This window comes from Aquila chrysaetos, chromosome 11 (assembly GCF_900496995.4).
Source record: "Aquila chrysaetos chrysaetos chromosome 11, bAquChr1.4, whole genome shotgun sequence".
In the NCBI taxonomy this organism is placed as follows: domain Eukaryota; kingdom Metazoa; phylum Chordata; class Aves; order Accipitriformes; family Accipitridae; genus Aquila; species Aquila chrysaetos.
Genome location: NC_044014.1, coordinates 18,942,388 through 18,965,478, shown reverse-complemented (window position 1 = coordinate 18,965,478; position 23,091 = coordinate 18,942,388). Strand labels below are relative to the sequence as shown.

General features: G+C 39.8%; 1 protein-coding gene across 6 annotated transcripts in view; it reads right to left on the bottom strand.

The window, feature by feature from the left end:
* Nucleotides 1-2,050: 2,050 nt before the first annotated feature.
* LGI1 (leucine rich glioma inactivated 1) overlaps nucleotides 2,051-23,091 on the bottom strand; it is a 35,986-nt gene continuing 14,945 nt past the window's right edge. For 4 of the 6 annotated variants that reach the window (XM_030031270.2, XM_030031268.1, XM_030031269.1 and 1 more), the window contains 8 exons: nucleotides 17,240-17,689; nucleotides 16,786-16,857; nucleotides 12,921-12,992; nucleotides 12,746-12,817; nucleotides 8,450-8,521; nucleotides 7,024-7,193; nucleotides 6,434-6,598; nucleotides 2,051-6,349 (listed from right to left, as the gene is read on the bottom strand). In XM_030031270.2, coding sequence (XP_029887130.1) covers nucleotides 5,532-6,349; nucleotides 6,434-6,598; nucleotides 7,024-7,193; nucleotides 8,450-8,521; nucleotides 12,746-12,817; nucleotides 12,921-12,992; nucleotides 16,786-16,857; nucleotides 17,240-17,430 — 1,632 coding nt within the window. In that variant the 5' untranslated portion in view covers nucleotides 17,431-17,689 and the 3' untranslated portion in view covers nucleotides 2,051-5,531. Of the gene's footprint in view, nucleotides 6,350-6,433; nucleotides 6,599-7,023; nucleotides 7,194-8,449; nucleotides 8,522-12,745; nucleotides 12,818-12,920; nucleotides 12,993-16,785; nucleotides 16,858-17,230; nucleotides 17,690-18,861; nucleotides 19,481-23,091 lie in introns of those variants that run through there. The other 2 variants (XM_030031272.2, XM_030031273.2) reach the window with 2 other exon arrangements.

Genomic DNA, 23,091 nt, shown 5'->3' with positions numbered 1-23,091 from the left:
ATGTATAATATTTTGCATTTCTGGACCCTGAACTTCACTAGTCAGCCTGTCCTGCTTGTTTAGTTACCTACTTTCTCCTGAAATTTTAAACTTCCATTTTCAACTATCATTTCAGATTTCGACCAGATATAAATGCGGATCTTACTGGTCTGAAACTCCACTGATTATCCCATGAACTTTTTATAAAAATAGACACGATATTTGTTGCTTCCAGTTCTTTTGCACATAAATGGTTTTTAATGAAGGACTGTGTATTCTTAGCAGATCAGCCTGTTTATTCTGAAGCTCTTTCAGCATTCTTGGATATTCACCATCTGGGCAGGTTGACAACTTGCTAACATACTGCTGTCGCTATCCAGGCCTTCAAACAGGAAGTGAGAATGGGTCAGAAAGTCCTTTTTCAATTGAAATAAATCAGTAGGAAGCATAAAGTAAGGCTGAGTTGAAAACAACTTTTAAGAATTTAAAAATTGATTTGATGAATGGGAGATTGGGAACAGTGACATAATTATTGCCATCATCCACTTCAGTTTATTTGGAGAATAAATAAACAATTCTATGAATATAAATATGCATATTTGGGGGCAAATTGTTTTCTACTGTAACAAATTTGAAGACAGAAGTATTACACTAGCATAACTAATTGGAGAAATTCGAAGTCCCAAAGCACAAATACAACACCGCTTCTGTATAGCACACTGGAGGTCTTTGTAGCTATAGTTCATTTCAGAAAAATTCCTGAATGGGAATAGGGTTAGGTTGGCCTCTGAGCACTTTGTTTAAGTGAACTATAAACAGAGACATGCCTGTAACACCAGCCATTAGAATTCAGAGTCATCAGTAATGAAGAAAAGTTGCCATTAGCAGTAAGTCAGGCAGTGTACTGCAGCTCAGTCTTGAGGAATCGAACTCTCCAAGACCTCAACATTTATCGGTTAGTTCCCAACCACAAAAACATGTTTAGCCATTCTAATCAATTGGAGTCTAAATCACAGCTTTACTACCACGCTCAGGTGTCCAGATCAGCAAGTATGAGAGGAGAAGGCTTGCAGGCATATGACAGGTAGCTGCAAGTGTTTGCAATATGTATTGCAAATCGGAGAGAAAACCTGGTAGGCAGTGGGGGAGGCATTAACAGCTCAGTGAATTGAGTGTTTGGGTTTGCATTTTCCATCAGCTGAACCTGGCTTAACTTGTGTCCCACCCTGGCAGGGCCCTTTCGGTGGGCGGTAGCCTGCGTACCGCTCCATTTGTTTCACCACTGCTGAGACTGATGTAATGGAGGGATGTCAAAAGGAAAAATTGCCACAAATTGAGATCATGGCTGTAGCGCATTAAGTTTGTAAGCTGCTTGCTATATTTTGCAAGACCTGGGTGATCGTCTGGATTTTCAGGGGTCCCTGCTGGGGAGGAACACATTATGTGTTTCATGGTAAGGAAAATATTTCCTTGAAAGGGAAGACTTCCAGATGCCTGAGACTTGCTGTGGGCTTATGTTCTGCCCCTAGTTGTAACATTTTGGGCATGCCGACTTCTCTGTTTTCTCTTGGTGCTATTATCAGTAGTGTTCATCAACAGTCTGAGGACTGTTTGTTACTTCTATGGTTTAAATATTCTTTATTTTCCATTGAATACTAACACAATATATTGTAATGCCCATATACATAAATACAGCTGTTAGACATTTAGCTTCCCACTAGAACATATCAAAGCGTATCACACATTATTAACTATGCTAATAATTGTTTCCCATCCTCAAGTGTACTTTGAATGGCTGTTATCACCCCTTCAAATAAAGTTTTAAAAAAATATATATATAATTAAGAGAAGTTATAATTAAAATGCAACTCCAAACCCATAATACAATTTGTCCCTATTTCTGTTTGGTTTGTTACCTTACAGAATGAGATTTTTCCTTACTGAATTTTCTTCTTAGTAGGAAGAGTGCATTTTGGAATATTTTTTCAATGGAAAATAAGTAGAAACAAAAACCCTGCAAGTTCTAGACATTACAACAGACAAGGAAAAAAAAGCTACACATGGTGTAATATCAGGTATTCTGAATGTATTTTATATCTCCCTTCCAGAGTAGAGAAGTGTATATTCTTTTATATTTGTGCTCCATTAAAAATATAATGAAGTAGTTGTAGGAATACAATACAATTCAATTAACAGTTTTTTCTGTCTTAGACATTAACACGACTAAGCAGCATCAAGGATCAGCAGTATCCATTAATAACCTTCAATACTATCTTCTATAATACTTTTAGTACTTTACATACTCTGTCAGTCATAAACAAAACGATTAGGGAGTTTAGAAAATCCATTACAACCACAGAAGACAACCAGTCAGCCGCAAGTAACATAGACTTTGCTGAAAGAAAGGGATTTTTTTAATAAACATTTTTAAAAAGTATCAATGGATATATGAGAAAAGGTTCTATTTTAGTTTTTGTCTGGGACTTCCACTGATACTAGAAGGAATACTGAGCAGAGAACCTGGACGGAATATAGCCTTATGCTCAGAGGAGCTGTTAAAATGTCCAGTCTCTGAAATTAGGAACAGCATAGGGAGCCACCTAATGAGCCCTTACGCTTTTCTACGTTAAGGATTATGAGTTCTGTTCTAAAAATAACCCCATTCCTTATGTGGTGCAATGAAATGCTATACTTGCACAATAAGAAACCGGCTGTAGTCCCTGTGAACCTCCACCTGACATAAATTGACTTGAGAAAGGGATTTTCAAAAGAGTACAGATTTAGATTCAGCATTTTATAGTGATTAGTTGACCTTCCAGAAATGACATAGGCATTAAGAACTTCCCAAATCATTGGTGCTTGACTACAGGTAAAATTTCCTGAAGGAATAACCAAACTGATAACACAGTTGGGTACTTCAGCAGATTAACCCAGCAGATTAATCCCTTACCACCCTCTGCTGTACTGTGGCTTGTTTTAAAGGTATTGTGAATGTAAAATTCTAGTGACTCATGCCTTTGCAGGCTTTTAAACTCTTCCTTTAAACCCAGGAGTAACAGTGAATTCCCATAAGTCCCTCATATTATTTCAGAATAAATTAACTCAGGAAAATAATCACAGCACTGCTATAGCATAGGGCATGTAGCTGTCTGGCTCTGAAATATAATTCCATGAAACATAACCTTCTCAAGGTACAATTGTGAGGCAATTTGTTGGGGTATAGTGTTTGTAAATAAATGTTGGTAGCAGATTAGCAAGGTTATCCAACTCCAGTTAAACTCAGCCAGATGTCCATAGTATGTCCGTAATGGCTAATACATAGCCATTATCTATATAATTTGATAGAGAGTGCACATAGGCAAGTATAATGGGAGAAATCAGATCAAAATCAGTGCACATAATTCAATAGGACCTTAATTAAAAGACTGAAACAAAAGACAAGATGAAGTAGAAAACACTTTATGATTTGCTGGTAGATTGGAGATTGGCTCATGACTTTCCATTTCATTCCTTTGCCATGCAAGGTGGATTGAAGAAGAGATGGACAAACTGACCTGGCAATCACAGATGTGAAGCCAACATTGAGAAATAATAAAAGAGATTATTTGGGTTCATCTGGGGTTTGAAATCATACAAAAGCTAAAAATGTATAAAGGAAACCTGTCAGGAAAGTGATGAATTATCAAGAGGATTTTTGGAAATGTATTTATTAAGAACAAATTTGGAGGTTTCAACTGTGAAACATAGTTTAAAATCTTTCTAGTCACACTGTAAATACTTATGGAATAGGTATTTATTAAGCCAAATACTGACCAGAGTATAGGCAGCTATGGATAAAAAGGCATCGGAAAAATTAACTTATTAGAGTAGCATTGTTCACATGGGATTTTCTTCTTTTCAAATAACATTTAATACAAAAAAAATCTGTTCTTTATTACAGAAGCATACTGTTTAGGACTGGCTTCTTGAATATACATTATATGTCTTTTTTTCTTAATGATTATTTTTCTGCTGCAGGTGCAGGTGCTCTCAGCAGCACCATAATGCTCTGCCATTTTGGGGGTCTCTGTGAGTACATGGACCAGCCAGCTTGCAGAATCAGCTTGTGTGATTAGCTTAGTATGATAAGTCTTATTTGCCAATCAACGTCTGTGAATGTTAGAAATGTGTATAAACATACACATTATTCATGTGTATATTTTAAAGATGGCACTGGAGCACAAGGCTTGATAACTTCAAGTGAAGTGCAAAGGTGTCTAAAATCAACTTGAGCTCTCTTCCTGAGCTGCACCAAAGTATCTTCAGCAGCAGTATAGGTTTCTCACAAGTGATGCACTAGATGTACGTAAACAAAAGACTATTTTAACTTTGAGTTTGTAATAGATTTTCATGCCAAATCCAGACTTGGCATAATTTAACAGATATAGGTAGCTTTCCTGGAGTTGCATATGTTACACCAGCTGAATTTGTCCTGCCGCATTCAAAGTTCCCTAATTTCAGAAGTATCTGTTACTAAACTTCATTGCAGGATAGTGGAAAAAAATGACTTCACATTCATTAGCTTCATTCAGAATAATGAATAAATTCATTGAAGATTAAATAATTGCAATTACAGTAGAAAGACTTGACAGGGACACACAGAATTCATGCAAGTGATGTGTGACAGTTCAGATACAGAAATGATGCTAGCTGAAAAATAAGCTGTGCTTCTAGCTTTCAGCACAGTAACAACCCCAGAGTTATACCAGAGATTTGTTTTGTGCTGCTTCAGCATGAGGTGGAGAAAGACAGACCTTTACATTGTCTTTTATTCTGTTGATTTCTTTGTAAATTTTTAGAAAATCAGGTACTTCCAGCTATACACAGTACAAAGCCCCATCCTACAACTGGATCTATGTAACTGAACCCTCCATCCTACAACCGGATCTATATAACTGAATACTTTTTTCTGGGTGGAGTCCTGTTTAAATCAGCAAAGCTTCACATCAATGCAAGGATATGTCCAGGCAATAATTTATAGGATTGGGGTTCAATGCTGTATTTTTACCAAGAACTCCTTGTTATATGTAAAACCCACCTGATCTTCGATATTGTGCATCTTCCATGCAGTACAACACTGCACTGGGCAATATGCCTTCTCGGGTTTATTTTATATGTGTATAATATATACACAAATAGAAAGTATCACCTGCAAATAATATTTGGAATGTGAAAGACACAAAATGTAAACATTTTATTTGGCAGTTGTTTCAAACAGGTGAATAAATAAATGGAAAAGTACATCTTAATATTCTTTATAGCAACAGATGCAGTTGCACACATATTTACATATCGTGGATGCAAAGAACAGTTAATTTCTTTTTGTTAAAAAATGCAACTTCCAACACCACTAGACTTGACAATTAAAGATGAAGATACTAGTAATACTTTGTTCTAGCAATCTCAACTTTTAAAGGCATTCATTTGGAAGTAAGATAAGAGAGTCATCATGCATTTAGTTCATTTTGTCCACTTATGGTAGAAAGTCTGGTGTAATCTCAGAATTATGAGTGTCATGCGCTTAAGTCAACTATGACATGTTTATAAATCAATGTAGTTCCCTTAAAACTTGAAGCAAAGAGAAAATCTCGTTTATCGATGGAGACATGTATGAAAGATCTTGGTGCCTGTACGTTTAATTCTTGAAACTTCACAAATTTTGCCTTTTCAGCATCCCAATAATAGACTTGAGTGAAAGAATAATCACTTCCAAGAATGGCATATTGATAATTACTTATCTGAAGCGGTTGGAATACCATTGACCCTCGGGATGGCATCCTTTGTAAATCCAGAAATGCTGAACCACCCCATTTCATTACTTTAGAGTCCCCAATAAATCTTGTTAAGCAAATGTATACATCCTCTTTCACTTTGAAATGTTTCACTGCATATGCATCTTCCATATCTTGGATATCAAAACGCTTAACAAATTCATTTGTTCCTTTGTTCCATTGATATATTACAGGTCTTTGGGAACTACTTGACAGAATTAAATGTGGTTTGCCAGATATTTCAAGATACTCCACATCAGTATCTCTGTACCAGGCGTGCAGAGACTGATGGGAATAAAATCCATTCCCATTCCATTTGTAAACTGTGGTGAAACCAGCCTTTGAACTGTCTGCAACAACAAAATACCAGTCTTCAGCAATCCTGAAAGTTTCAATGTCATTGGGTTTTCGGATTTTAAGGATTTCAATATCTTGAATTTTTATAAACTTATTAGCAAAAATATCTCTTTTATATATGTGGGAGCCTCCAAACAGCTGTGCGACAATGACATACAGCTGACTCTCAATAACTATAGGTTTACACACAACAGTTGAAGTACCTATAAAAAGAAAAGTAAAAGACAGGGTTAGCACCACTTTTTGGATCAGCTGTTGTAATGTTATTTGTTGAGCAGTGTTCATACCTGTAATGTTGTCGTAATTCCTGAACATCACTTCTACATGGTCCCATTCAAGAAAGATGCATTTTCCGCTAAAAGGCTGAGCAATAACCACGTGTTCATCATTCATGTATGAGAAAGTATCTACTGATAGAGATTGGTATGGCAGGGACTGATAAACTTCAAATTCTGCAAAAGTGCACACAACATACAATAATTACAGAGATACTTTCCATACTGTACTGAAAAAACATCTGCTTAACAGATGTTTTTAACCAATTTACTACAAATTACAGTATTTCATCACTAGTCCATTTTTCCTGTTGATAAAGAAGCACTGCAACTTGTTTTTCAGTCTTTCTCAATTAAAAGAGGTGCTGTTTTATGTCCCAGTTCTCCAAATCCTTATATAGCATATTAAAGTCTGAGTAGAAGCTGCAATATAAGAACCTACTCCCAAGTGATCTGCACGTCAGACTTACACCTCCACGGAATTCATACTGATTTTAGTGGAAGTTCCATCCAGTATGCAGACTTCCTGCAAAAATGGACCCTAGAATAAAAAAATATATAGCTTTGACTTTAACAAGATTAAATAATTTGAAGCACATTACCTGTAATAATGCAATCAAATTCTTTCGGAGAGAGGCTATTGATTTTGCGCTTCTTATATTCTGGTGGGCTTTCACAATAGATGTCTTCAACTGTTGCATTTGTGCTGCCCAGCCATTCCACTAACCACTTCAGTTTGCAGTCACAATTAAATGCATTGCCTCTAAGATCTCTACAACAAATAAATCATGCATTGAAAATAAGTAGTCAGCTGATGTATTCCTCTTTCCAGGACAGCAACAAACTGAGCTCTTGTTAAATATGTGCCCTCTTGCTTATTCTCAGTTGATGCCTTTCTGGCTTAATTTGTCCTGACCCATAGTTAAATCTACATACCAGAACCGACACAGATTTAATTATATTAAGGTAATCAAGAAGAACTTAACTTGATGATCAGTAGGAAGTTTTTGTTGATTTCCCCAAGTTTAGAGGTACAGAAAAGCCTACCAAACTGTTGGCCCCATATTTCGGGAGGTTGTTTCTTTTGAATTACCCTTTCTCAATAAGAGCATTCTAGAAAACAAAACTGGAACTAATGTAACCTGATGGTCAGCCAGTCAGTATTCGCTGTCTCCTTTAGATATACTCATTTAGGGCTTTAGGAGACACAAGCAAAGGAGTTCTGTTCAAGTCTTTTACAGCTGTCTTCAGTCAGATTTCTGATCGTATGTACAGGAACGGGCAAGTGCCAGGACCAGACTGAGTAACCAGCTGGCCACGATCAGTCATGCCAAGTAATGCAACCAGATATACTGGCCATCTCCACATCTTACTCTGCAGCTCTACCCTATGAATTCAGCCTACCTTGTTAATACAGGGAGCAGGCAAAGAATGTTCTGCGCTCATTGTCCCAAATCAGGTGAACCAGAATTTGGTGGGTTGTAAACAGGACATATTTCAGTGAAGCAACTATAGGATTTATCTGTTTATCTATATTTTGTATTTTTACTGGTATTGAAGTTACATATTTAAACAAGTTCATGTTTTGGTTTGGTTGCAATTAGATTTAGTATGGGATATGGTACTTACTAAGACACATGCTTTTGTGATAAAAGATAGCCTTACCAGAAATTATTTGCACATAGAAATGTTACTCCATTAAGTACCTTCCACCTTCCCCTCATGCCATGCTCTCTCATGCATCCTTAACGATACTTCCTTCTTATTCACTCAGCCTTAATGAACACGCAGGTCTCTTATATAACTACTAACTATATTACTTATCTTCATAACTGGTGGAATATTCAAAACTAAAGCAAATTATCAACAACAGTAGACAAAACCCAAGCCTACCCATATTGGGTAGTCTCTACCCAGTAATAAGATCCCATTACTGGCTATCGGTTTGCATAGTTACTCAGAATGTCCTCTAAAATCACCTCTTTATATTTTTAGTATAATTAATAGATTAATTAATTGCTTTCTTACACATTTGTTAAAGAATCCAAGCCTTTGAATATGTCTTTTGGAAGCGATTGGAGATTATTATTTGCGAGACTCCTGTAAAAGAAGACACTTCAGTATCAGTGCTAGTTCATGAAATTACACATTTTTGCAAGGTGTAAAATGCAAGGTGGTTTTTTTTCTTAAGGTAAAGAACCCTAGTATTCTCCAGCACTCAGTTCTAAAAGATTGCTTTTAAGAATAGCTCATTTATTTTGTGACTTTTTCTTCCACTAAAATGCCACGCCTCCTCCTGCTTTCTCGCTCTTCAGCAGCCTTGCAGCATCTACAATACTTTACTTAGCAGGGTAAAAAGTGCAATCACCTCTGGTGTTTTGCCAGCACCATTATTTTAAAACAATTACTCATGATTGGATCTACTGATGTTTTCCTTATGAGATACCAATACATGGTGTTCGTATTACTGCAGTTTCCCCACTTTCTTGTATCTCTTCTGGAAGGAAAATCTTAATACTAGGTTTCATTCCATTGGACTAAGGTTTAGGTCATAGTTTTTGGAAATATGCAGTAATAGACAAGAAATTGCTGATTGGCATTAATTTCTTTCCTGGAATGTGCCTCTGTGTGTGTGAGTAAGTGTGTATGAGACCAGCAAAAAACTGCTCTTAATTCCCAATTTTTAATGTTGGGAAAACTTGTTTAAACTCAGTGAGTATTCTAGCTAGTAAAAGTGATGAGGAAATGTGAGCAGGCTTTGAACAAGCAATATATTACATTTCAGTCAGACACGTCTGTGTGAGTCCACCAAAGGTCTGGGTTCATCTGAGATGTCACTGAGGGCATGACAGGAAAAGAATAATGTTGTAGGGGATAGCCTATGCCTCTCTTGATTAAGAAAATTATTTATTACTTATGAGAAGAAATGAAAAGGGAAAGAAATCATTCTAGTTTAAGATCCCAGTTAGAATCTGTAGCTAGTAAGACTTAGAAGCGCTTCTGTTTTCACTTGTAAACATAAAAGTTAGTTATTAACTACAATTTCTGTAGTCAAGCAAAGCCACTTAGGTGCATACTTGAATTCAAGAACAAACCCAGACATACTAGGTCTGCTGCCTCATTTAAAAGTAAGTGTTTGCCTTATCAGGAATAGTAAATATGGGATGATGCCATTAGTCCATTCTGACTTCACCGCTTTCAAAGTACATCTGATTGTAATACTGTTTGGTGTATGTATCATGTGCTTCACTTATGCTTAATTTTGCGCTCCAGAGCGGTTCTTTAGAAGGCAGGTAAGTCGTATGGAGAAAGTTAAGCAGACTTGCAAGCTAAGGCAGGTTTAATACCGTATATATTCTTTATATATTATTATATAGCAAACTGAAAGGGATGATGTACTTGGGAGTAGGAGTGGTTCACCACTGCCATGAGAGTATGACTGACAGAAAAATTTACACAAGCTTCATGCAATTGCCAATTTTTGGATGAAAATTATGCATTTTTTATTCCACTGTTAAAAAGCATACATATATATGAGAAAACACTGGCTTTCCTAGATGGTCCTGTACGTAGTATTTGTTTATAATAAGAGAGTAAAGGTTGAATCAAAAATACAGTTAAACTTATGGTTGCAGTTCTGAAAGAAATGCAATCAAAATTATATATTGTGCATAGAAATTATTGTCCAATCCTAAGTGTAAGATTTTGACATTAAGTTAGTAAATTAGTAAAAAAAATGCTATTTTTCCTTAATTTTTCTGTTCTTAAATCTACTCTGAGCAGAAAATAAATTGTGCTGCATAACAATAAATACTAGATGGCTCTGTTTGACAATAAGGACACACTCTAATTATCAAAGTTAATTGCATTATAAAAATACAAACGTTTGGATAGCTTACTGCATTGCAAAAGTTATGTTGTGAAAAGGAAGTGAACAGAATAAATAGAACAAAGTTCATCTTCTCTAATTTAGTGGAATTCATTTGTATGCTTATTTACTATGATTCTTTTTAATATATTTTATGTACACAAGTACTCTCTTGTTTCTTAAATGAGAAATGCCTCAGGGTGCCAAATGATTTTTCTTAACATGTATGCGCAATTTTCCCCAGAGGGTGGGGAGTGGTTCTGCAAGCAGATTAAACTAGTCACATTCTGTGGTTAATGGACCTGCATTTGCAGTTATTTTCGCAAATTTTTCATTGTCTTCATGAATAGCGCTCCATGTGCAATAGCAGCATGGTGCGCAAATCTATGTCCCAAAAATGTGCATGCAACCACATGCAAACCGCAGTCGCTCCTCAAATGTGGTTCTATCTTTTGCATATGTTTTCTCTTATGAAACTGCTGAAGCATCCCCAGAAACCAGCATAACAGGCAAGACAAGATGTTACTCTTGGACTGTATGCTCTGTGGAGAAGAAACTGTGCCTTCGTCTGTGTTAAAAAAGCAATTTGCCCACTGGCAGCAACAGCTACTAAATAAGTAAATGAATATGATAAATAATGTACTGGACCCATTTGTGAATATAAAGCTATTCATGTGCATAAATATTTTGAAGATAGGGTCCCAGTTACCAGCCTTATCCAATTATCTGCCTTTTTTAACAATACTGTAATTATGTCTATACCCCTAATATGGATTTTTATGGGATGTACACATCCTGTTTATATACCTTTTTCCCCTCTCCTCTCTCCTTCCTCTTCCTCAGACCTAGAGCCATTCTATAAGTAACTTTATCTACACAAGTAGTCAGAGTAGGCTTGGTTTCAGCCAGTTGTTAGTCTTGTCTGTTCTGACCAAAAAGGGAAGAGTAAAATGTTTTATGGTACGTTTACTATGTGGTGAAGGATATGGTGAATTGCAATTCAACTATTATATTTATGCATTAACTGTTTAAAATGGAACCTTTGCTTTCTCTCCTGTGTCAAAATATATGAAAGAAAAAGTTAAATGACCCTGTTTTAAAACCCTCTTGGAGGTTATTGTGTTAAGGCCAAAAGGTCAGAATCCACTCCCCTGCTATGACACACCCCCCAAGATATATGCTTCAGAATGCAAATGCTCGGTGCTGGGTATAAACCCATGTTGGGCACACCCCGGATGTTTTAGCCTCCTTTTCTTACAGTATTTTTGTATTTTTTATGTTTTCTTACAGTACATATTGTATTTTCAATAAATTTATCGCTTCCTAAAATAAAATTCTTGCTAAAAGATTAACTTGATGTAAGATAAGAGACAAAAGCCTGTCTAATAACTGTCTTGCTAGCTCAGAGCGTGAGGATGCTACTCTTGTGTTTGCAGTGAAATGTTACAGGTATTTGTTGCCAGTGTGCGTTTCACCTGCTGAGCATAGCGTGAGAAATGCCTCGGCCGGTGTGAGCACGGGCAGCCTTGCTCCTAACAGCCACATCAGCATCCAGAGGGCCTTTGACTGATTTCCCTTCTCGGCTAATGCAGCAAGGGGGCTGCAGCATGTCGGAGGGCAAGGGTTGGCCGTGTTTTCAGGACAGCCGAAGGGCTGAGCAGCAACACGGGGAATGTTAAGCAGACCCTGGTGTCAGCGCGTGACAGATCCCAACCGTGGGATGCTCTTGCTGGTGTCCAGGAGAGGACAGGGCGTAGTGCAGGGCTTTGAAGCCAATCCTGTGGAGTCTAAAGGCTGCTATGCCCTACAGTTAAGTGGAAGAAGTGGATCAGTAAGTCATAATAGATGTGTCTTGTTGCAACTCTTCCATTTAAAATTGTTCTGGGTGGGAATTTTCAAATTTGATTTGGTCAAATTCTGCTGGATACGGTCAGTGGCTGAAGTGGACACGGGTACAGACAGTGGTGGCCTGTCCCAGGAATGGCTGTAATATTCTCCAGGATCCACGCCAGACTGGGGCACCTGGGAAGAGGTGTGTGTCCGCCCCTCAGCCTCTCACCACCACGGCACCTCGGTGCTGACCACTGCTCCCACCTTCCTCCTCTCCAAGTCCCAAAATGGGACTCACCTCATCAGTGCCAAGCTTCCCGACCCATCCCGCTTTCCCCCTGCTCCTACGTGCTCAGCTGGAAATCCCCAGTGCTCTGAGCAGAGAAAGTCGGGGAGCTACTGCCAAACGTGTACTGCTTGGAAACTGTTTTGGTCCTGGCCTTCTACACACGCCACAGTTCAGAAGTCTTTGGTGGAAACACAAAGATTAACATTCTAATTAAATGACTATTAATACCGCTTAAACAAATGTGAACAGCTATATATCAAAATGTGAAATTCAACAACACAGTGGTTCAGTTACTGTATTAAATATACCAAGTAATATATTCAACCACTTTACTTACAGGTGAATTAAAGATTTCAGTCCTCTGAAAGTATTTCTTGAAATTGACTTAATGCTGTTGTTCTCTATGAACCTGTAACGGGTCGTAAAGTCATTCTGGTCAAAGCAATGCCTGGAACTTGGAAGCCCACCCACTCTATTCAATAATGCCAGGAAATATACTTTTGTCCACTCACAAATATTCTAGATGAGGAAGGCCCATGAAAGCATCATCACTAATAACATCAAAAGTGTTGGATGTAAACAACCTGCGTAGAGAGATGCAAAACAAAAGACCATTAGATTATTAGCATCTTTAGAAAATGGTTCAGCAAGCCATGGCAGGCCAAATTTCCACTGCCTGGTTTCACGGTTTTGTCTGTGCAAGCACTACAGTATTGTAAGGCTGATATATTGCACCATAGCCTGGTGCAAAGGGAAGGACCCAACAACTCGTTGCTTTGCCTACTGGGGCCATCTGATAAAATTCCATTGACTTCTGTGGGATGCAAACGTGGGTTTATCATGCCAGTAAAACAATGGGATTGTACAAGTGCCACTGGAGACATAGTTGAACAACAATGAAATGTTCAAGTACTACAGAGGCCTAAATTGTCTTGAAGAACACTTACTTTTGATGACAACATAGGGAAAGTATCCAGCTGGTTAGCTGGTTAGACATCAGGTTGAATTTGCACCACTGACAGCCAGGAAAATCCCTGAATTTACAAGTTAAACTTGTGAGCATATTTGACCTGAGGGTACTGAGAAGTTACTGAGAAAAAAATGGAAAATCTCTTAATTTAGTCAGTGTTCAAATCAGAATTAGTTTTAAGACCACATTATACCTGCTGGAGATAGCTCTTAGTGTGTGCATGTATTTTTCATCCATCTAGCAGTAAAAATACCAGCAACACATTTAATTTTATGTAATTTTGTAAGCATTAAAAGGGACTAGCATTGATTTTTCTAGCTTTGTTTATACTTAACAGCCATGTTTGCATTTTTCCATTTTAATTCAGCTCTGGACTGCCACACCCTTAATATGGTGAAGGTTGTCAAGTACAATGAACTTTACCCCAGTGGAATACTAGATGCACATCTATATTTTATTCAGTTGGACCTGATGGATAAATAGATTTACCCTTTGACATCCTTAGGCATTCAGGAATGCAAGATTTCCAAGTATGAATTAATACGCTTAATGAGTTAATCTCTTATTTTGAAGTTTGCATTAAGAATAAATTGCAGTTAATTTATTTTCTCGCTTGGTTGTTGCAGACTGTGCTTTTTCCACTTTAAATATGTTCCTTTTTATGTATGAAAAATATAAGCAGGAAATTCTTCCTTTTTGTTAGAAAAAATTCTTCCTTTTTGTTAGAAACAATAAATACTTCTCTTACTTAGAGAAAATAAGTATTTTTGTAAAATCTCTGAACCAGAAGACCAATTTAGTAAATCTGCTGCCTGCAACTAATTTTACTTTTCTGATGTGATTTCACTGGATAATTTTTCCTTTTCTGCACTCTACCCTCATTGTAATTTAAAGAACAGGGTGGTATCTCTTTAAACAGTATAGCTATTTTAGAGATTGCCAGGCTTATAGCACAGGTCTTGCACTTGGTGAGCTCATTTGCCTCCCATCTCGTACCTCTCCCCAATGGCTGTATCACGCGTATTTGATGCACAAAGTGGCTTTTCTCCCACTCTCTGACCTCAGACACCAGATTTGCTTAATCTGTGACCCACCGGCTAGCTACTTCTGGGGACAGAGGCTGAAGATACTGCACTGTAGCTAGGGACTATATTGCTTAGCAGGAACTGTACGCTGCTAGCACGTACAGATCCTGGTGCCATGATTACCCCCCTTCTTTCTATGGAATTTCATGTCATCAGTTTGTAAGGGCACCCTCAGCACGTTGCTGATAAGCAGAGTTATGAGTGCTGGAGATGAGAGCAGGGAGTTTTTCTCTACATTTAGGGAACACTGCTGCTGGCACGTTACTGTAGCTGTGTAGGTTCTTCCTATTTTTGTTGTCACATGAAGAGCACAGAGGATACCATCCGTACTATTCGAGAAGAAAAACTCTCCTGGCCTGGGACTCACAAGTAGCGTTTAGCATGAGACCATGATTTTTCCAGAGGCCATTGCCGCTGCTACAGTAAAAATAGTAGTAAATAATAATAGTTGCAGATATGTTCCACACTCAGAAATGTGTGACTGGCATACTGGAGATACCAAGGACTTTAAAAATGTAATGCTGGAGACTATTACATAGAAATACTTATAGGCTGCTAAATCTTGCTGTTGGCTAAATTAAACCTACCGATATAGCTATAATCATGCAAAGCTAAAACTTCCTGTAATTTTTAATTAACCTGAGTTTTCCATATTCTTATTTCCCTTACTGCCTTCTGCCAAAGGTGGAAATTTTTCTTTCCCCCATGCAATCTGGAGTATTGGCCCCACAGATACAATCCTGCTCCTATGGTCCGTGTTTAAGGAGTCATTTGCCTTAGATCAGCAGCTTTTCTGGGGTTAGAGCTTTTGTTGCAGCATTTATTAACAGCAGCTTAGAACATGCATTTCAGTGTATGGCAGAACATGCAAATTATTACCATTACCAAAACGCCATAAGCCATTGCCAGACGCCACTGTGCCGGGCGCTATAATAACTCAAAATAAGATGACTGTGTCTGTCCTACTCCACCCTACCCAATTCTGCCTCCCTGGCAGCAGGATCGCTAAGTGTAGGTGGTGTATCGTACCCAAAAGAGATGATGTCCTACTCACTCTCTTCAGATACAAGCTCCGCCAATGCTGCTATTTCTTTTTGCTTTCCTTTGAAAGGCCCATTGCAGGAATTATGTGAAATGTGTCCCTTTTGTGATCTGTGACCACCTGGGAAAAGCTTCTCCGGAATAAAGCACCATGGAAAAGCATTTAGGTTTCCATAGTAACTGCATTTACCTATTTACCCTGTATCCAAAATTGTACAGTACGTCTGCACCTCCTTATCAGCTCCACTTGAGGTAGCAGAGTACAGCTAGGGTCAGGGCTTCAGCTACCGGTGCACCAGCAGTTTAATCTAACAGCCGTAGGGCTCCAATACATCAACATTACACCTCTGACCACATCTAGAGTCCACGGGAAGTCAGTCTGGGACAGACGTCTGATTTTGATTTTGATCACATCAGGGAGTCCGTCTTGCCGGATTTCTGAGACAAATCTGGGTGTGTGTCAGGCCGGCAGCACATCCACTATAAACAGTTCAGGTTACACCCCCTCTACCTCTGTATAGCTTGCAATTATATAATCGTATGCCCACATTTCTAGGAAAGCCTGTGAGCCTGTGAAAATCCTATATAGAAATGCATCTAATATTTAAACATCCCAAAATATTCTCTTCCTGCGTATACCAAATGGCAGTATTTCATTTTGAAATAACCGCTTAATTTTTTTAATTGAAAGAAAATCTTCATTACTTTTGTGGTTTTTTCAAAGAACATGAAATAACAAATAGGGTCAAATCCAGGCACTACGAAGGCAAAACTCCCACTGAAGTGACTAAACTTCCACAGAAGTCAATGGCAATTTTACATGGAAAAGGACTTCAGGACCTGTCCCACTGCAATGAAGGGCCTGATCTGAGGGATTCTGAGCTCACAGTCGGCGGCAGTTGCAAATGGGCAGCTTTATATTGTGATCAGGCCCCAGGACTGCAGAAAAGAAACATCAATAGTTGTTGCAATGCTCAAGTCCCTACTGTAATGTTAATTAAAGTATAATGAAGATAACATACGTTCTGTCACTGAAAGCTTCAGCATGTAATCATTCAAAGGAGCACTGACAACAGATAGCCTTGTAAAATACTAAGTAGATACACTTTGAAAAAATTAAACATGCACTATCTTTCAAATTGCTAAGAAGTCTTGTATTTTGTCATCTAATGAATCTTCTCTTGCTGTTTCTTAGAAAATTAATACTGAGACCCTTTCTAAAATATTTATGGATACATATACATTTCATAACAAAAATTGTATCATATAAATATTTCTCACAGAAGCTGCAGAGATGGTGTGAGCAAAAAACTCCCTTCTGGGATTTTAGTAAAAGCAGATCTCACAAAGGATCTGGAAGGAAGAAAAAAACAACCTTATATTAATGTAGTCTTCTCATATATCTGTGGTTATAATACTGATATGGTCATCACAGAGAAATTTATTTATATAAGTGAAAAAAAAACCAAACCCAAAAAATGACTGTTACAGGTTTCATGTAGTATAGAAGAAGGTATAAAATGGGATGTGTGCACATACACAGACAGACAGACAGATGAAAGAGATGTAAAAATCAGGATTCAAGGATGCAGCACAATTTTAACACATTAGCTGATGATTCTGAATGCTGGAGGTACTCCCTGCAGCAAGCATCCTTCCGTATGCACTGAAAACACCACACATCCTAGTTAATTTTAAATCATAAATTAAATAACCAAATGCTTACAGCCCTTACAGTGAGATAACATCAGGCGGAACGCTGCGAGGAATAGATCTGGCATTTTCACATAAAGCATTATCTTTGGTACAAGTACACCAGGCAGGACATTTTGGCTTCACTGGTTTCTTCCCTTCAGTCAGCAAAAGCACAGATAAAAGGCATAAGAAATAAGCAATTCTTCTAAAGGGTCTGCTGGCATTTCCCATTCTTTTGATCCGCTCTCGTTCCAGCCAGTTGAAAGAATATCCCAAAACATGAACAGGGGTTCTTTATTCAGCCATTGGATGTCTTTCTATAAGTCCAGGTCAATATTTGTCTCTGCTTTCCCAACCCTTTTCGTTCTCTTTCACTCTGTTTTTGTAGACAGAAACCTGCAGCTGATCTGTATGTTTCCACTCACTCAGGCAACGTACTGCTCAGAGAAGAGACCTGCGAGGTGCTGTAAGATGGGGAAAATCCAACCGGCTGAAGGGAAAAAGAAAAAAAAAAAAAAAAAAAAAAAAAAGACTTGCATCACCACAAAAACACTGAGCACAACACAGCATTAGATTGCAAAGTGATGTAACTGAGAAATACACTGCTTTCTGTTTTCACAGGGAGGCCCTTTCCCTGTTACCAAAAATAGTACAGCATTATGTTTTGCTGGTGGGTGGGTGAGTGGGTGTGGGGTGGAGTGTATGTGTGTGGGGGGAGAAATCAGTCATCTCTTACTGGATCCCTACAACCTCGTGAACCTTTGAGAATTATGCTTCACATACTGCAAGCAGCAGAACTAACAGCAGTATCCACAGGAAAATGAAATCGAGTGAAACCATCAAAAGCATTGCTGCAAAAGCTGTTAGATTAATTTTTATCCTTAGCCCTTATTGCACATATTTGTACCACTGAAAAACAAGCTGCCACACATGGAAAATATTACAATGTATGAGAGAATCCCTACAACTGTCATTCCTAAAGAAAATATTTTCTCATGCAAAATAGACTCCAACTGCCTTTTTTTTTTTTTTTTTTTTAGAAAAAGAAACATTCTTATTTGTTACATGTTTTCTGAGCTGGTTAAATAAAGTCGATGGAGCACCGTTCAAAATGGACAACATTAATTAAAAGTTCAAGTTAAAAAATTTCTTTGCTGGGAGACTGGTTTGATCATTTTAGGTGGAAAAAAGAAAATTGTTTTTTAAAGGCCAGCTATGTTAAACCTGTAGTTAAGAATGGACCTTCTTTGAAAAGTGACAGGGTAGGGACAGATCTTGATAGTAATAATGAATCTTTACAACACTGCCTGGAGGCTGCAATTGAAATTAGTGCTAGGTGCAGTATGAATACTCTGTAAGATACAGTCCTCAGCCAGAAGACTTTACAGTAAACTACATTAAATATTTTATAGGGAACTTAAGCAGCACCTAAGTGTTATTACATAAAGAATGGTAAGACAAAACTAATGAATGCCAAGTAGCCGGAAAGCCATATGGGATGATTTTTTTTTCCAATATAGGATTGCTATTAGAAGAGTTTTGTGAACTTTAATAGGTCTTGACACTTCCCCACCAGACTGGCAGCACTGTTTACGTTACACAGATCACAAAGCCTACTAGGGTCTACCCGATGGTACAGAAGTTTAATACAGTCATGCTCACTATTAGCTCCTTCACGTAGGTGCCAACTCCTCACCAGGAGACACTTGACCTCCTGAAGAGGAGATGTCTCTTGACTTCTGGTTGCTCCTCCTTTGATTCCACATGACCACCTGGCTCTGGCCCATTGCTCCCACCCTACAAGCCATGAAATCTCAAGACCAGCACCAGGCCATGTCTGCCTTCCTCGGGAGCAATGCCAGCAAGGCCCAAGCACATACCCAGATATGGGTGCCTAGCAGGAATTTCATATGCTATGGGTGAAAGATGGCAAAGGGGAACAACAGCCTGCAAAACTGCCAGAAACTCAGTGTATGGGCAGATACCAGGCAGGACCCTGACGCTGCTGAATCCTTGCCTGGGCGGTGGCTGAGGTCTGCCTCCCTGGGATGAGAGGAGACCCACAGAGCTCACACCTGGTGGTGGGACTGCATCCTCTGAGGGACTGGGGATGGCCAGAAATGTCCAGAAAACTTTCAGAGGCAGAGGACCACCTCCGAAGGCCCTGCCAGGAGACGACTCTGGTGCCTGTGCACCAGCACGCTCCCCGCCAGGCACCTGTGCCTGCGGAAGAAAGGGCAGCTCGTGCTTTCTCAGCTCCATCGCCCTCTGCGGTGTGTTTTTTTAAAGCTCTTTATTAATTTAAGTGCGGGCCCATGTTTTTGCTGTTAAGAAAATCTTCCCTGTCAGCAGTCTCTCCTGAAGCAGGATTGACTTCAACTAGGAATGACACAGAGCTGCGTTATTTCTGAGCCCTACCACCTTCTGTAGGAAAATGGTACAGAAATACAGTAATCAAAGCACTGAAATCATTATAAAGCAAGTGTCAATGCCTTCCCCTGGGTATAAAGGTTACTCCTTGCTCTGGAAATGATCTAATTGTACAACTGAGAAGGGAGCTGGATTTGTGGGACTTGCGTAAGTAGGGTACACCATCTTCTCCCCTCCGAGATGTCCAAAGGCACAGACTTCAGTGAGGTGAGAACAGAAAATTCTCTAACTTTTTTCTGAAAGAGAAGAGGCCTGTTGTTGTTTGTTTATTTATTCCTGGCAAAGCTACCCATTGCCATGGCAATATTTTGCCATTGATGGTAAAACCCCGCGTTTCATTTCCTTCGGCTCATTCACTGCTATCCGCCATCAATTACTTAGGCATTTCTTTTTAGTTAATACTCCAGCCACATTGTGAACCTCCTGAAAACTTTGCACTGTAGCGTTTTTTTGGTAACAAAAGCACATTCTGCAGCTAGAGCAGTAACCTGACTCCAGTTTTGTCCACGCAGAGAACGGCCTGGAAGTTAGTTTTCTATTCCAAACTACATGCCAAAACAACCACTTTTTCCAAAATCGCAAATATTATGAATATTTATACCAGCTCCGTCGAAAGAGAGGTGTAAATCACATTTTCCAGGGTCCTTCTGTGCCAAGCTCAGCACCTCATTTCTTTGCCATGTAGTAGTTTAAAAACAAACTGGTGTGTGGATTTCCAGTGGCGTAGCTGCTCTCCAACCATTGCAACACTTGGCTCACCCTCTACCTATGCCACGGCTGTTTGTTTTCTGGCTAACGGAGCAGGCAACAGCCTGCTGCGCCCACAGCCTGGCGCCTGCCTCTAGGTCCTCGCTGTCTCGCTCTCGCTGGTGTTTCGGGTACCGATTAGGCCCAATGTGGTTCAAAATTTATTTATTTTTCTTTCGGCAAGGTTCCAGCAGGGCGGATGAGGGAGCCGTGGCTTGCGTTACTCGGTCTGCTCCTCGTCATTGGACGACGTTTTCGCTGAAAAATCTTCACCTTGCCGTGGAGCGGAGGTGCTCGCCGGCAGACATGTTCCCGTGCGGGCAGGCACACGCCGCCGCCCCGGTTTCGGTACCCCGCAGGCCGGCGGGGCCCCGCACGGACCTCGGCGAGACGCCCCCCCCCCCTCCGCGGCCGGGGCTGCCGGGGCCGGCCGGGGCTGCCCTCGCCCGCGCCGCGGGGGGCCGGGCGGGCGGCCCGGTATCCCGGCAACCCGCCGCGCCGCTGCCCGGCCCGGCCCGGCCCCGGTCCCGGCCGGCGGCTGCCGGTGGCCGGCCGGCGCGCTGGCCCTGCCGCTCCCTTTTAGCCAGAGGCGGCGTGAGGAGAAGCCCCCGAGGGCGGCGCGCGCCCTGGCTTCCCCCTTCGCCCTCCCCACGCTCGGCCGGTGCCCGCCTAGGGTCGGAGCCCTCTTTGTCACGACGGGGAGTCACCCACCGCCGCCCCAAGCAGGGCAGGCTTTAGCGTTTCCTGCACTTCACTGATGTGCTCTGGTATTTCGCCTTTTTAATTTTGACCAGAGCTAAGTCGGCCTTAGTGGCTGACTACTTCCCACATAGTCATGCTAAACGGTGAGAATCGAACAGCTTATTTCTTCCAATGCACCCAAATTGTTTGGTAACAACAATTTTTAATAATAGTCAACCATCTAATAACCAGCTTGGTGCAGGTATGTGACAGTCAAAATTAAAGATGCTTTCGCTAGTTGTCAGTAGGGGTATTCACCACCTACCATTCCTCGTGTGCTTTGGTCAGACTTGGCACAACTTTTGTGGCTCGGTTTCTAGAGCAAACATATGCATTTATTATTATTAATACTTACTAAAACCACATATTTAGCAAGAATTCTCGAATATCTGGTTAAAACGTGAATAATTCTATGAGTAAACCTGTCTGCTAAAATATTTGAGGAAAGCAAACACAAATAGTCAGAACATAGAGCCAAAAATAATTTTTAAAAAGATTTAATACTTTTTTGAGGGATTAACTCTGCTCCACTGACTATATTTGCATTCACCCAATATGTTTTCATTACCAACATATGACAAAATTTTAATAAGCTTCCTGTGGTTTCATGCTCACTACATTTCCCTTTGCAGATACATACACTGTCACAGTTATCCTTTACATCATCCTGCTTTTAGAAAACTGTGTTGCCTTTTCTATGCTCGGGATGAGCTGCCTGCACATAAATGGCCTAATCCAAAATCCACTGATGGCGATGGCGAGACTTCAGTGACCTTTACTGTGCTTGGTGTTAAGCCCATAATATACCACACGGATGCACGATAGTCCAATTCACACCCCAATATTCATGAGTCTCCTAAAGAACACAACATTGTCATTGCTATGTTACCACTGTGTTTGGAGCAGAAGGATTTTGAGATCAAAGACTCCTACAAACATGAGTCTGAGTTTTCGCTCTCTCAGTGCCACCCTTTTAACAAATTCTGCAGCAAATGGCAAATTTAAAGCAGCTGAGACCAAGGCTGCACTTTCAATAAACAAAACTAAGTCTTGTGAATTCTAAACAGTTCTGAAAAGACTATGCTTCCTGGTGGATCTGGCACCAAGAGCCATTGCCAGGAAGAGGCCTTCTGCAGGTTAGGCATAATAAAACTCGAGATGCCTTTACAACAGCTCATAGCACAGACTCGCTTGGGAATGATCACGGGGCTGCCCAGAACTTTTTATTTGGAAAGTTCTTCTGACTTTGCCCTGTCCTGTCTATACAGGTCCGTATTACGGATATCCTTCTTGATCACACCACAAGAGTTTCATTAAAAGCAGACCAACCAGGCCAGTCCCTGTGTCAAAAAGCTGAGGAAATGGCTACTTAATTGCTGCCAACTTCAGCAGAAAGAAAAACTCAGAGGGTGGTCTCCTTTCCCTTGCATAAAGTAGCCCGTTCCCAGTTCACCGTGGAGTTAGAAGTGATCATCTCTGAAGAGTGAGGTCTTAGCTCTCATGGACAAAATTCCGTGGTGATGCAGAACACCTACTCCACTAGGCATATCCTGGTGAGTGTGCAGGTGGCTCTAGGACTGCTCGCTTAAGTACACCAGAATTTGACCAATGACAAATAGTATGTCAGGAGAGGTGTACTGTTACCTGAACTGTCATTCTTTAAAAAAAACAGATGCACAATGTATTTTATCCAAAGACAAGCTAGGAAAAATTAATCTATGTTTAGGTTTTATTTTGTTACAACCAAGGACTTCTGACATCTTTATGATTCTTGATGCTTTATTTTCAATTACAGGTTTTTTAATAGTACAGAATATTAGAAAATACCTTAAAAGACACTTTAAAGCTATAGGATTTCTACCCCTTGTGATTTTTGAAAGGCGCTCTCGGGCTGGGAGGGACCTAGGGAGGACACCTCATCCAACCTCTTAGGTAACTAAGAGGGATAAAGGCTAAGAAGCTAGATATGAAGTA